This window comes from Linderina pennispora (genome assembly GCF_002104995.1).
Source record: "Linderina pennispora strain ATCC 12442 chromosome Unknown DL89scaffold_22, whole genome shotgun sequence".
NCBI lineage: Eukaryota > Fungi > Kickxellomycota > Kickxellomycetes > Kickxellales > Kickxellaceae > Linderina > Linderina pennispora.
Window position 1 is genome coordinate 120,592 of NW_024468270.1, and position 16,177 is coordinate 136,768.

Here is a 16,177-nt window from a genome sequence, read left to right on the forward strand (position 1 = left end):
CATGTCGCCTTCACCTACGGCCATCAAACAGCTAGTGCCTGTTGGCTGCTTGCATTACCAGGTTGTATTCGCAGGAACCAAGCTACTCTTGAACTCTGGGCATTGTTTGGTAGTGTGAGTGGTTGTTCTAAATATTGCTAGCAGTGAGAATTAACATTGTCACTTCCTGTTTCACATACTATTTGCATCACTTTACAACCTGGGAGTGCCCGTCCTTGATATAGTATGAACAGTGTCAAGATTCCTGATGCTAGGTGTCGCTTTACGCTAAAACCCACTGCATATAAATTGGGGTGGTGTTTGGCTACATGGTGCGCTCGCCTCATCCTTAAATTCTAATAAGAGACATCCTTTTCAGCCTACTCTGCTATCGTTCTTCAGCCATGCTCAACAGTACCATCGCTCTTCACGGAGCCGCCATTAATGTCCCAAAGGACGTTTGCGGCGACGCATCCTACTTGGCCAGCGAATTCGTCCCCAGTAATCCTACGGCCCCAATCACTGTCTTGTCCGAGTTCATCGAGTACTGCTCCACAAAGAACTCTGGCGTTGCTATCGCTGCGTTCCAGCATTTCCACGCGTCGTACTGCTCAGTGGATAATATCCATGTCGTCATCTTGGATCACAAGTTGTCTCGGGACCAGGCGCACGCAGTTCTCCGTGGTTACTACTCGGTATGGACAGAGCTCGAGTCGCGTGGAATTCTCCCTGATGTGCCACGTCCAGCTCTGTTTACCGGTGGCAAGGCAAAGCTTGTGGCTATGTTTGGTGGCCAGGACGGTATGAATGATTATTTTGAGGAGGGCGCTTTGGTGCTCCATACCTTTCATACGGTGCTGCACGAGTTTGTCAACGAGATATCAGGCTTTGTCCGACGCACGTCTTGCGACAAAAGACTGGCTGCGGTCTACAAGTACCCCTTGGATATGGTTCGTTGGATTACTTCGCCAGATACCCGACCACCAGCCCAGTACCTCTCTCGTACGCCAGTGTCTATTGTTACTGTGGCAGTTGTTCAGCTAATGCACCTGATGGTCTTGTACAAGACGCTCAGGCTTAGTCCAGGCGAACTTTCTCGGTCATTCAAAGGTAAGTTATCTCTGCGTGCTATCTGGACATTGCTCGATAGTGGTTCAATCTACTAACATGTCTGAAACCACATTTTAGGAGCTATTGGCCATTGCCAGGGACTTGTATTTGCTACATTGTTCGCTTCGTTGACTGATGAACAGTCTTTTTATGATTCCTCCAAGAAGGCGCTGGGTATCCTGATGGTGGCTGCAGCAAAGAATCAGATGTGCACGCCTCAGGATACGCTCAACAGCGATAGTTTTGCCGAGTACATTTACCGCGAGGGTACGCCTTCCCCGATGGTTGCGGTTCGTGGTATTAGCAGACCTACTATCGATGCGCTGATTGCTCGGTTTAACCAGCACAGCACCCGGCCGACTGACTGCGTATTCCTGGCGATCATCAACAGCCATGATAGCTTTGTTGTCACTGGTCGCACCACAGTCGTTTTCCAGTTCATGAAGATGGTTCGTGCAAGCTATGCCCATCCGGACGAAGACCAATCGGGTATCCCACCCTCGCTACGCAGGCCAGTTGCACCACAATGTTTCCTGAACATCAACATCGTTGGCCATTGCGAGCTTTTGCAGGAGTCAGCAAACTGGGTGTATCCTGTTATTGTCGATGAAGGGTGGGGCATCGCAGCTTCTGACCTGAATATCGCTGTCTACACTGGAGCCGATGCCCATGATCTTCGCTCAGAGACCGATGCTACACGTACAGTTGTTGATGAGCTTTGCATTCGTCTTATCAACTGGCCAGCATCAGTTAGCAGCGTGGATGCAACACATTTCGTCGACTTCAGTACGGGCGGGTTCAGCGTTTTCTCTCGGCTGACGCATAGTGTTATTCATGACAAAGACACGACCATCATTAGTGCCACATCGCTCACTGCAGATCCCAAATCGCGCTTCGGGTCCAAGGCCGATCTCTTCAGATCAGAGCTTGATTGCGTCTTCTCTGCACCCAACTGGCAAAACGACTATATCCATAAACTAGCTCGCTTTGCTCTTGACGGGAGAATATGCATCGACTCACCTCTGGCACGCATTCTTGGCTTGCCGCCAGTTATACTTGCAGAGGCATCCCCACCCGTTTCCGACGACCGGTTTGTGGCAGAGGCTAGCAATGCCGGGTACCACACCGAGCTGTGTGGTAGCCATATGTACCGCGAGAAGGTGTTCAGGGAGAGAGTCTACGGAGTCCACGCATTGCTCACACCTGGCCATGGCTTTGCCGTTAACGTTGACTATGCGAACCAGAAGCAGTGGTCATTCCAGTATCTGGAGATCCTGCGCATGCGTAGAGACGGTGTTCCAATCACTGGTCTCACCATCAGTGGCGGCGTTCCGTCAGTTGATACCGGCAGTGCAATTATCCGCGACCTTCAAAAGTCTGGGATTCGCCATGTTTCGTTCCACCCAGACTCAGCACTTGGTATCCGTCAAGTCCTCCAGATTGCCACCGCCAGCACAGAGTTCCCGGTACTGATACAGTGGATGGGCAGGCACACCAGTAGCCAAAAAACAGCCAGGGATTTCCACCAACCAATTCTCGAGACATACAGCAAGATCCGATCGCTGCGCAATGTGTTCCTTGTTCTAGGACTCGAGTTCAGCGTAGCTGAGGAGGCACTACCATACTACACTGGCGAATGGAGTCTCCAATTCGACTGCGCACGTATGCCAGTTGACGGTGTGGTTCCATTGTCGAGCCAGGTGACGGACACTGCTGGGGTATCCCCAGCCGACAACATCAGCCTTTCCTTGGAGCATGATGTCCGGGTTATTAAGGAGCTGTATCAGCTTGTATTCTCGCATCCGGTGGACATGCATGCTGGCCTGCTCACCACGCATCGAGAGCAAATTATCAGGCTACTCTGCAGCTATTCTGCGCGGCCATGGTTTGGCATAAATGCAGATGGAGGTGTGGTGGAACTGCAGGACATGACATATATGGAAGTTATCGGCCGCCTTGTCGAACTCATGTATACCTGCCACAAATCACAGTGGCTTGACATTTCTCATCGGAATTTGGTCAGCAAATTTCTGAGACGTGTAGAAGACAGATTCTCCAAATCCACGCGGCTGCGCATATTCCAGAGGCATAATATGATAAGCGATCCGGCCGAGAAAATCGAAAACTTGTTAGAGGTTTTCCCTGCAATCCGCGAGACCCAGTTGTTTGCTGAAGATGTTCACTACCTCGCCGGGCTTTGTAGACACACAGAAGGCAAAAGCATCCCATTCGTCCTTATTGTCGACACAGAAATTTATGCATGGCTCAAGAGCGAGGCCTACTTGGCGGTCAAGGACTCGTCTCTAATTTCCAACAGTGAGTCCTGGGAGATGGTTGTTCGGGGAAGTCATGCACCGGGCGTAAACGCAGATATGATCTGGCTACATACACAAGGCATGGTCAGTAGCATTAACGCCGTGCTTGTTGACCAGATCATCCAGAATCAGTACAATGGCGATATTTCCAGCGTGCCACGTGTGGAGTACATCAGCCCAGATATTGCGTCAGCGCCACCCGTCTCATCGGTCACATCAGCTATTAATCCGTCGGAACTCACATACGTGTTACCGGCCGAGAAGGCCCAGCTCCCAAGTGTTGATTCATGGTTGAGCACCCTAGCAGGCACAGAGAAGAGCTGGCTTAGCGCGCTGCTGACCGCATCAGATATTATTAGAGGCACGCGGTGTGCCAGAAATGCTATCCGGCGGATTTTGACGCCGCTTCCCGGGCATTCGGTAAAGATTACACTGGACAACGGGTTTCCATCCAGGCTGGAGGTTTTTGATCCTCAAGGAATGGCCGATGTTTCCATCTCCATCGACAAATCCCGTGCCATCACTGCGACTATCTTTCACCGCATTTTCGAAAATACCTTCAAGCTCGAACTTGTCTACAGGTATGAGCCGACACTGCCAATATCCCCAATAGTCGAGATTGGTGATGGTCGTCTTGAGAGAATCCAGAGCATCATGGTGGCAGCCCTGAAACTGGGGGCAGAAATCCCAGATATTGAGGCTGTCGACGTGTCTCTTGATGCTATGCCTGTGAAGTGCGAGCCGTACGCTGTTACCGAGGGCCTTGTTCGTCGCCTGTGCAACAGTATTCCCAATATGTCGGATAGCTACATGCGGCATTCGGACGGTACCCAACTTGCCCCAATGGACGTTCTGTTCTATGCTACCTGGCCTGGTTTTGCAGCCATACAGATGTCACCTGTGTTATACGATGGTGCATTGGACAACGTCCACCTCTACAACAGGTTTTCACTGTCAGAAGGTGCACAGCTGCTTCATGTGGGAGATATAGTGGACAGCGACATCCGCGTCACATCTCTGGAAAACACACCTATTGGGAGGAAGGTGACGCTTGTGTCTCGTCTGTTCCGAGATGGGGCTCAGTTCGCGACAATCGAGAGCGCCGTTCTCTCATGCAACGTATTTGCTGACTATTCTCAGACGTTCAAGGCTGTTGATGAACCCATCTCACGAGTAACACTTGTGACCGCTGAGGACGTTGCTGTCTTGCGGTCCAAGGAGTGGTTTGTTTACCCTATATCATCCACAGATATGGAACTGACTGTTGGCCAAACGCTGGAGTTCAGCTTGAAATCGGTTTATCGTTACAAATCCGACAAGCAGTATTTATATATCCAGACAGCAGGCTCTGTTTATATTGTGGAACCAGCAGCTAAACGCTACCACATTGCAAACGTCGATTATATCAGCATCGATGTGTATGGTAATGCTGTCGTTGAGTACCTAAAGAAATCTTCAGTGCGTGTGGATCAGGAGAATACCTACGAGAACGATGGGGTACCTATTAGCAAGGGTGATGCTCGTACTGATTCCTTTGTCTTCGCACCTAAAGATAACTGGGAGTATGCCCATGTCTCAGGCGATTACAACATCATCCACACAAATCCCTACGTTGCCAACTACGTCGGGTTGCTTGGACAGATCTGCCATGGCATGTGGACCTCGGCGTCGACAAGGGCGCATGTCGAGCGGTTCGCTGCTAACGGTGACCCTAGTCGTGTGCGCTCCTACCAGGCGGACTTTGTTGGAATGGTTCTGCCTGGAGACCAACTCGATACCAAGCTGCTCCATGTGGGCATGAAGCGTGGGCTTATGCTTGTCGCCGGGAAAACACTCAACCAGCATGGTGATCTCGTGCTGACTTGCACAGCAGAGGTGGAGCAGCCCAAGTCGGCGTATGTATTCACTGGCCAAGGAGCGCAGTTTGTTGGGATGGGGATGGATCTTTACAAGACATCAGCGGTCGCGCGGACTGTCTGGAGCCGTGCTGAGAGATATATGACACAAACCTATGGCGTGTCATTGATGCACATACTGAAAAGTAACCCCAAGGAATACTTGGTGAAGTTTGGTGGTGATGTTGGGCGCAGAATTCGGTCAAAATACCTGAGTCTTCAGCGCACACATGCTGGTGTAACGACGCAGCTTGTTCCGGGGATCACAGAGAGTTCACATCACTATATTCACAAGTCTGCCAATGGCCTGCTTAACGCCACGCTGTTCACCCAACCGATACAGACAGTTATGTCGCTGGCGCAGATTGCTGACATGCGCGCACACGGGGTTGTCCAAGAGGATGCTCAATTCGCTGGCCACTCACTCGGGGAAATCGGGTCACTAGTTGCAATGACTGAGATTTTGTCTGTTGAGGACGCGGTCGACATTGCACTTTACCGCGGCCTGCTACTTCATGCATCTGTGGAGCGCGATGGCCAAGGACTCTCGCAGTATGCAATGGTTTCAGTAAACCCAAAGAGCATTGGCAACGGGTTCAGCGAGACCCATCTCCAAGAAATCGTTTGCCAGATCCGTAGCCACCGACAGGAGCTACTTGAGGTCATCAACTACAATGTTGATGGCATCCAGTATGTCGTTACCGGCCATACGGACTCACTCGAGGCAATGAAGAGAGTGATAGGCGCATTGGTCACGGAGCACGTTGTGTGTAGCGACCCAAGCAGCATGGCCACTATACGCTCGGTCGTGCAGGGCGTGCTGGCGGAAACGATTGCTGGTGTTGCTCTTGAAAGCGGCAAAGGCACCACAGTAATCCCTGGCGTCGATGTCCCGTCGCACTCTAGCCAGCTTGTTTCCAGTGTGGACTCGTTCCGGGGTGTTCTTGTGCAGAGAATCCCGGTAACTGATTGTTTACCCAAGAGGCTCTGTGGACGCTACATTCCAAACATGACAGGTACTCTATTCAGCATTTCGCTTGGGTTCATTCAGGATATTTATGATATCTGCAAGTCAGATGCCATACATTCGATACTCAAGTCTTGGAATGATTCCAAGTACGAGGAAAGCCCAGCAAGGGCACAGCTTGCGCACACTCTCCTCATTGAGCTCCTGGCATTCCAGTTTGCCTCATCGGTGCGCTGGATCGACACACAGAATACTCTGTTTAAATGCTCTGCGATTACACGGCTGGTGGAGATTGGACCAAGTGGCTCGCTGTGCCGTATGGCGCGCCAAACATTGACACCAGAGTACGGTGTTCGAAGGGAGGTGGAAGTTCTTCATGTTGGCGATGACAAGGATAGGATCTATTTCCTAGACGATCCCGAGAACACCGACCCTGCTGCAGCTGACGACGTGTCGGAAAAGTCCGTGACCGAGTCAAAGCATGAGTTGCTGCCCAGCCCAGTCGATAGCTCGCCATCACTCATGGAAGCTGACACAGTGCAGCCGTCAGTGGCAGCTCAGTCAATTGAAGATGCTCCTCTCCAAGTGGCACATGTTCTTCTCTCGGTTGTCGGGCAGAAACTGCGCAAGAGCGTGCTTGAAATTCCATTGAGCAAGTCGGTCAAAGAGCTCGTTGCTGGCAAGTCCACGCTGCAAAACGAGATTGTCGGCATTATGCAAAAGGAGTTTGGGAAAAGCTTCCCTAACAATGTTGCTGAGAAGCCGCTGCAGGATGTTGCAAATAGCCTTGGGTCGATCGTGAGCTCGCTTGGGAAGCATTCAACAGCAGCCATCCAGCGCTTGTTTGCAGCCAAAATCCCAAGTGCATTCTCGCAGGCAAAGGCTCGAGCATATCTCAAATCGACCTATGGGCTTGGTAGGGGTCGACAGGATGCAGTTTTGCTGGTTGCAACTACTCTCGAACCAACTAAGCGCCTAGAAGACGAGGCCGTGGCAAAGCCGTGGTTGGACGATGTAGTTCACAAGTATTCGACACTTTCTGGGCTAGTGTTGTCAAGGGAATCTGCCCATGCGATTACTCCCCATGGCCACGCTTTGACTGTTGTCGATAACAGAGAACTGGAGGCTCTGAAGAACACACAAAACAGTCTGGCTCTCAGGCAGATGCAGCTGCTTGCAGAGAGCATTGGTGTGAATCTCCGGGATGGAGCCAAAACAGTTGAGGAAATTAGCGAGAGGCTCTTGGAGCAGACCAAGGAGATGGAGCATATTCGTGGGGATATCGGTGATGATTTCATCCAGAAAACAAAGCCCCTGTTTAGTTCGCTGAAGGCTCGACGCTACAACTCGTACTGGAATTGGGCCCGCCAGGATGCCCTGCAGTGGATATACGACATTTTGTCAGGGAAAGAGGATCCCGACCAGGAAACAGTCTCAAAGAGGCTGCATATGCTGCGCAACCGCTCGACATCTGGGCTGATGAAAATGCTAGATGGAATTATCGCGACTTTGACTGGGTCCACAGATCCACTTTCAGCGAAAGCACTTCATATGACAAAGAATATGCACACTACTTGCTTAAATTCTACACAGACAGATCCTGTTTATAGACAGCTGTCAGCTCCATTGGCTCCTCATGCATATATCAATGGAAAAGGTGATGTGATATATTCCGAAATCCCACGTAATGGCGAGTCTGATATCATGGATTACGTTCGGAATATGCAGACACCTGATGAAGAAGGGGTGCCGCATATATATATGTGCCGGAGGGACAAATCAAGAAACTGGTTTTATTGCGAGTCACTGTCAGCTAAATATTTCCATGGCCTTACTGAAATTGCTACAAGAGGGTTATCATTTAAAGGCAGAGTTGCGCTGGTTACTGGATGCGGCAAAAACTCCATCGGATCAGGGCTGGTTGAAGGGCTGCTTTCAGGAGGAGCGCAGGTGATTGCAACAACGTCGAGCTTCAATATGAAGTCTATTCGCTTCTTTGAAGAAATGTACCGCAAGTTTGGCGCCCGCGGTTCGGAGCTGGTACTCGTTCCATTTAACCAAGCCTCGGTCCAAGATATTGAGCAGCTGTTCGAGTATATCTATAGCAAGGAAGGGCTTGGGTTAGATATAGATTTCGTCCTACCGTTTGCCGCTTTCCCCGAACATGGAAAGGATATGACCAGTGTTGACTCCAACTCAGAGTTGACCCTTCGAATTCTGCTTACCAACCTTTACCGAATGTTTGGCCAGATAAAAGCAGCCAAAATCAAATACTGCAACCTTATCACCCCTACAGTTGTTGTGCTACCACATTCGCCGAACCAAGGGTTAATAGGTGATGATGGTATGTATGGCGAGACAAAGGCCGCCTTGCACACATTATACAATCGTTGGTACACTGAGTCCTGGTCCGAGTACTTGTCGATCACTGGGGGCGATATTGGCTGGACACGCAGCACAAATATGACATATGGGAGTGTTAGTGTATACGACAGTGTCGAAAAGAATGGCATTCGTACATTTTCCCGAGACGAAATGGCATTTAACATCCTTGGACTTTTAACGCCAGAAATGATTGAACTTTCATACAATTCTCCACTGTTTGGAAGTTTTAACGGTGGCACTTTATACGACTTTGATATAAAGAACATCCATGCTAGTAGTCGAACACGGGTGGCGAATGAGCGTTCGATGCGGAAGGCTGTGTTGCAAGCACTTGCAGAAGAAGGGTATGCTGAACTGTTAGAGGATGCTGGGTTATTAACTTACCTGCATATCACAGACCCACTTGCAAAGCACAGCATAGCAAGCCCTAAGGTCAAGTCTTATGAACAGCTATCTCATCTGCGCTATTTGGAAGGGATGGTAGACTTGGATAAGGTTGTGGTAGTTACTGGGTTTGGCGAAGTTGGTCCATTTGGGAACTCAGCTCTGCGATGGGAGAGAGAGGCATTTGGCGAGTTTTCGATTGAAGGATGCATCGAGCTGGCCTGGATCATGGGCTTGGTTAAGCACATCTCTGGCAAGCACCCAACAACCGGTGAAGACTATATTGGATGGGTTGATGCCCAGTCTCTGGAGCCGGTCCATGATGCTGACATCAAGGCCAATTACGAGGAGCAGATTCTCGCACATACTGGAATTCGTGTTCTTGAGAAAGACATGTGCGAAAGCGGTGATCCATACCAGAAGAGCTTTGTTTCTGAGCTGCAGGTCGATCAAGATCTGGAACCGTTTGAGACCACTGAAGAGGAGGCTGCCAATTACAAGCGTAGCCATGGCAAGAGAGTCGACGTGTGGGCAAATCCGGCCGGCTCGTGGTCAGTCAAGCTGCTCAAAGGCGCGATTATTCTTGTTCCGAAGGCACTGAGGTACACGCGGTCTGTTGCTGCCCAGCTTCCAACCGGATGGGATCCTGTTAGACTGGGGTTGCCTCAGAGTCTTGTCGACCAGATGGACCCAGTAAACATCTATGCAGTAGTGGCCACAGTTGAGGCACTGGTTCGGTCAGGAATCACCGACCCCTATGAGATCTACCAGTACTTCCACGTTTCTGAGGTTGGCCACTCAGTCGGGTCATGTATTGGAGGGAATACGAGCCTGTCGGGTGTGTTCCATGGACGGTGGGCTGAGCGCGTATCAAATCCAGAGGTTCTACTGGAGGCCTCAATAAACACTACAAGCACATGGATTAATTCTCTCATCCTATCAGCCTCAGGGCCACTCAAGCCTTCTGTCGGAGCATGCGCTACATCAACAATGACACTTGATATCGCTGTAGAAACAATTCAGAGCGGTAAAGCCAAAATAATGGTTACTGGTGCGGTTGACGCGCTATCACAGGACATATCAAACGAACTTGCCATTATGAGTGCCACCGCTGATGCCGATGATGAGGCTGCACATGGACGGTTCCCATCAGAAATGTGCCGACCTTGTACAACAACAAGGAATGGGTTCACTGAGGGTTATGGTTCAGGAATAGCGGTTCTTATGTCAGCAGCAGCTGCTATCGAAATGGGTGCGCCAATATATGGTGTTGTGGCCATGTCAACAACTGCATCAGACAAACTGTCTCGGAACTTTACTGCACCTGGTCAGGGAATTTTAACCATGGGCCGTGAAAGCGAAAGCTTTGGCATTGCACCGGTTCTGGATATTAAGTTCCGACGCCGCATGTTCAACCAAAACATTTCGTACATTGAGAACATGGTTGCTGAAAGCGTACGTAGTGGTAACGACATTTCCCAACACCAAATAACAAAGCTAAAGAAGATCGCACAGAGCTCGTGGGGAAACGAGTTTTACAAGAACGACCCAACTATTTCACCTCTACGTAGTGCTTTAGCAGTTTGGGGACTAGGACCCGACGATATTGATATCGTATCATTCCACGGTACATCCACAACACTCAATGACAGGAATGAATCGGAGGTGGTCCATACCCTATTGTCACAATTAGGTCGCACTCCTGGACTACCAGTACCGGTGGTATGCCAGAAATGGCTTACCGGTCACCCAAAGGCTGTGGCAGCCCAGGTGATGATGAATGGGCTTCTGCAGGCAATGGATGCTGGAATAGTGCCTGGCAACGAGAATGCGGATAACATCGATATGGGATTCGAGCAGTATGACTATCTTGTGTATCCGAGCAGATCATACCATGTTCCTACGATTAAAGCAGCTCTGCTTACATCGTTTGGTCTTGGCCAGGCAAATGGCAGTGCCCTTGTAGTCCACCCGGACTACTTACTTGCTACGTTAACAAAAGGGGAGCTTGAATCATATCATGTGAAGAATAGTGAGCGGATAAGAAAATCACAGGGATATGTTTCAAATGTATTAGCAGGAAAGCACACATTTGTGCAAGTGAAAGAGGCGCCACCATATAGAACTGATCAAGAAAAGCATGTGTATTTGGATTCACTTGCTCGTGCAAAGTATGATCCAAGTACAAAATCATATCACTACTAAAAATAACAACTCATCATAGTAACTCTTATCTAAGTTACCAATCTTATTGATAAGGATATTAGAAATAAATAAATGTTAATAAAAGGAGTAATAGGTAAGGTAGGGATGATAAATAAAATGATAGAAGAATCAGAGGGACTAAGATAGAAGTATGAATAGACTATAATAATAAGGATTAATAATAAAGATATTTAAAGCTATATAGTGAAAAGTATAGGAGGTCATTCAGAGTTAGTTATCTGCATAATAATTATTTATACATATTGAAACTATTAGCAATTTCTGTGAAATAAAAATTTTACCCAAGCTACTATTAGTATCTTAGAAAAGTTTTAGTGAATATAATTTCAACCAGAAAGAAAAACTTTGCATATTAGAGGTTAATTATCATTGGAGGCCATTCACAAATATAAAAGTTTAAAGAAACTAAATATCTAGTATCAGAATAACCAATTAACAAATAAGAAATCAATTACTAGCAGTAGATAAATATTTTAAAATATATAATGTTTAGCAATGGCCAAAAAGATTCTAGCAACTAGATTAATAAATAAATAAAGATGCCAAATATGGTGCTTCTCTGAAACCCCCTTCAGCATCCTGAAAAATTTCAGTTGATTTCTTATGACCCAGCCTATATCTCAGTAGAGGCATATTAATTGTGTATCAACTGAAATTTTTCAGGATGCTGAAGGGGGTTTTAGAGAAGCACCATATTTGGCATCTGAACAAGAAAACAATAAAAATATTAAGAATTATTAAATAGCTAACAATTTCTGACTGATCTCCTTATAGAATTAGATTTATTCAAAAGCTGCCATTTTAAAACATCATGTTTATGTCATCAAGTCATTATCATCCTATTTATAACTATTTTTCTAATACTAAGCAATCATATATATTATCAATTTTAAAAAGAATCAAACTATGCTATTTTAAAAAATCATAATAAATTTATCAAGTTGTTAGAATCCCATCTGTAATTAATAGATATACACCAAGCAATCATATGTATCATCAATTTTAGAAAGAATCAAACTGTGCTATTTTAAAACATCAAATTCAAAACATCAAGTCATTAGTACTCCATCTGTAATTAATTAATAGGGGTCATTCTTGGACTTATAAATTTTAGTAAATTATAATTTTGATAGATAGTTATTTGAATAATCATTTTCAAAACTATTTTTTGCTACTAATTATTTTTTTCATAGTTATTATTAGTTATTGTGTCCAGAATGTTTTTGCGTGTATAATTGATTTTAAAAATATAAATATTTTTTTTGCCATTTTACCCAAACTGCCATCAGCATCTTGGAAAAGTTTCAGTGAACATAATTTCCTTATGGTTGCTTAGCCACATCTATTGAGATATTGACTTTTGTTGCCCAATGATAATTAACCCCAAATATGCAAAGGTTTTTCTTTCTGGTTGAAATTATGTTCACTGAAACTTTTCCAAGATGCTGATGGTGGTTTGTGTGAAATTTTTATTTCACTGAAATTGCCAATAGTTTCAATATGTATAAATAGTTGTTGTGCTGATAACTAGCTCTGAATGACCTCCAATATGCACCAAGCAATCATATATATCATCAATTTTAGATTGAAGGAATTGATTTTGAATTTCAACAATAGATGCTTCTAACTCTGCTTTTTGGGGCAAAGTATGTATTGGTTCCACTTACATTGACTTATCATGTGTATCAGGGTAATCAAAGTTACTCATAACCCAGAGTGAGTGATGATGATCAATATGTATATCACTGTTTGCTAGTAACTTCTTCATATTATAGAGTAAGTAGCATAACTTCATTTGCACATTGTAAATATTCCTATTCTTTACTCTAACAATCTCCCTGTTTGATAGCCTTTTGAATGTATTGCCTAGTTCTCTAAATGTATTTTCTACTATTGAACAGAATGATCTAAGATGGGAATTATATTCAGCTTTTATATCTGATAAGTTTATTCCTCTCTGCTTTCTTACTGGTAAACAAAAGTTGTGCAGTCCAAAAGTATCCTGGTCTTCTTCCTCAGTCATCTCTTCCAAAATACTTTGTGGATAGCCACCATCAAGCACAATGCAATCAATAGGTGATATGTTCTTCAGTAACCCTATGTTCTTAATCATTCTTGAGTCTAGGTGATCTCTACAGGAGGCCATTCATAAATATAAAAGTTTAAAGAAACTAAATATCTATTATCAGAATGACCAATTAGTAAATAATAAATCAGTTACTAGCAGTAGATAAATATTTTAAAATACAGAATGTTTAGCAATGGCCAAAAAGATTCTAGCAACTAAATTAATAAATAAACAAAGATGCCAAATATGGTGCTTCTATAAAACCCCCTTTGGCATCCTAAAAAATTTTAGTTGATTTCTCGGGACGCAGCCTCTATCTCAGTAGAAGCATATTAATTATGTATCAACTGAAATTTTTCAGGATGCCAAAGGAGATCAGTCAGAAATGGTTAGCTATTTAATAATTATTAATATTTTTATTGTTTTCTTGTTCTGATGCCAAATATGGTGCTTCTACGAAACCCCCTTCGGCATCCTGAAAAATTTCAGTTGATTTCTCGGGACGCAGCCTGTATCTCAGTAGAAGCATATTAATTGTGTATCAACTGAAATTTTTCAGGATGCCGAAGGGGGTTTCGTAGAAGCACCATATTTGGCATCTTTGTTTATTTGTTAATCTAGTTGCTAGAATCTTTTTGGCCAGTGGTAAACATTCTGTATTTTAAAATATTTATCTACTGCTAGTAATTGATTTCTTATTTGTTAATTGGTTATTCTGTTAACAGATATTTAGTTTCTTTAAACTTTTATATTTATGAATGGCCTCCTTAAGAGTACATCTTAACTCCCTTTTGGGACTTGAGTTGAAGAATAGAGATAATATGCCTGATATATCTGATGCAAGATATACTAGTAATGGCATTGAACAGCAAGGATTTATTCAGCATTCTGATATCTTTATGGATTCATGTGTTGTTGAGATACCTGAATCATATGCTCTTATAGATCAGATTAACAATATTACTCCTTTTGATAGATTGCATAGAGTTTTTGGTGATGGATACAGATTTAAGTATATGAAGTGCATGGTAAGTGTGAGAAATGGTAAAGTCTCTGTTTACAAAGTATCTGCTCCAAATGTTGCAATAGCTGATCCTGCACTAACTGATATCTTTCTTAGGATGCATCAGGAACATGTATTTCTTCTGAACTATGATATTACAATGGATTGTCTAAACATATCTTCTAGGGCTGTAATAAAGGAATTTCTTTTTGATAATGGAATCAGTAGCAATGATATTCTTGATGATGAAGATAAAGTTGGAGCAAACTGTATTAGCTGGTTTACTGATGAAGATGAAATAAGAATTAGGAACAAGTTGTATAATAAATTTGTTCAACTTCTAGAAAGTGGTGAGGTTCGCAATCAACTTACTTCTAAGCTATCAGAGCTAGTGATGCCAACTTCTCAGCAATTTGGTGAAACACTTGTTGCTTGTAGGAATGAAGGATTAATGAGGCTTGAGCTTACTGTTCACTCTCCTGAGTTGAAAGAAGTAGAATGGAACACAAACTTAATTGCTAGTACACTAGAGTTTCTTAGTGATTGTAGGACATTTGCAACATCTTATGAAAAGCAATGGATGGCACTAGTTGATCAGATTCATAACAAACATACATTGTGTATTTACTTTCATAAAGAACATGCTCTTGCTTATTGCCATTGGTTCAATAGGACAACTAAGAAGAAACAAGGAATAGCTAAAAAGTTGAAAGAGAATGAAGATATGATGACTGTTGTTTCTAACCTCTCTTTTAATGGGCACCCAACTCTTCTTCTTACATATGCTACCAGTAGTGGTCCTCTTGAATCTGAAGTTGTTCTGAGAAGAGATATCACAAACATCACTATTGTTCCTAGTCAGAAAAATTCTTTCTGGCCTGTTGTTTCAAGAGAAAGGCAACAACACACATTTGCTGAAATGGGACTTGTTAACTATCGTGGAATGCATATTGATTGGTTAACAGCTCAGCAAGCAAGAGAGAAAGTTTGTCTCTCAACTCTCTCAAGTGTTAGTGAGGATACCGATGACCTAGGAATAGATAATCTTATTGCTGATATTAGCAACATTGAACTTGATGATCTAGAACCCACATATATAAGAGAAAATACTGATCTCAGGCCAGCTAGATATAAAGTTGCTTACAACATACTTCATATTGGAGATGAGTTCCTAGTTAGTCATTATTTCTTATATACTTTTAGAGGGTTGCTATTCTATTATCTAGATATCTATATGATTCACAATGAAGTAGTTAGCAGTACTCACACTCATATCAAAATACAAGCAAGTAGTCCATTTGGAGAATATATTGCTTCTATTATTGGTGAACCAAGTCAAGAAGTGGTACATAAAGTAACTAGAATTCATAATCGTATTATCCATACTGAGAGGATCTAGTTTTAAAATGGGCAGTTAGCAACCATTACCTCCATATCTGCACAACTATAGTTGCATACATCAAACACATGCTTAATACTAACACCCCTATCTTCTGAAACATTCTTAATCCATGCTCTGATATATACTGTTAATTTTCTGCTCATATTGAAATTTTTGCTAAGTAGTTGGACTAGCTTTTCTCTCTCTTCCTCATCTAGCTCAGCAAGTCGAGTGTTGAAGAATTTGTAGAATGGGCCCATTGCAATAAATGACAACTTTTAAATTTATGAGTGCCTCACAATGATGAATCATCAATTACAAGAACTCAGAGAAAAGGAGTATCACAAACTGTACACAAACAAATGGAAGTTTCTGAATGATGACTGGGTAATTCTAAAACATACAAAATATCACAGAAGTGAAGTTCGTGAAGTAAGAGAAATTAAACTTATCAAGGACACACT

General features: G+C 44.3%; 2 protein-coding genes across 2 annotated transcripts; both read left to right on the top strand.

Annotated features, from left to right (window-relative positions):
* Positions 1 to 383: 383 nt before the first annotated feature.
* On the top strand, positions 384 to 11,240 carry DL89DRAFT_227343 (uncharacterized protein; the record flags this gene model as incomplete). The annotated part of the gene is made up of 2 exons (XM_040884850.1): positions 384 to 1,089; positions 1,168 to 11,240. 2 exons carry the CDS (start codon positions 384 to 386, stop codon positions 11,238 to 11,240), a joined length of 10,779 nt encoding a protein of 3,592 aa, XP_040739865.1.
* A 2,847-nt stretch (positions 11,241 to 14,087) lies between these two features.
* DL89DRAFT_260825 (uncharacterized protein) lies at positions 14,088 to 15,731 on the top strand (the record flags this gene model as incomplete). Its single annotated transcript, XM_040885820.1, has 1 exon — positions 14,088 to 15,731. One exon carries the CDS (start codon positions 14,088 to 14,090, stop codon positions 15,729 to 15,731), a length of 1,644 nt encoding a protein of 547 aa, XP_040739866.1.
* Between the last annotated feature and the right edge of the window lie 446 nt (positions 15,732 to 16,177).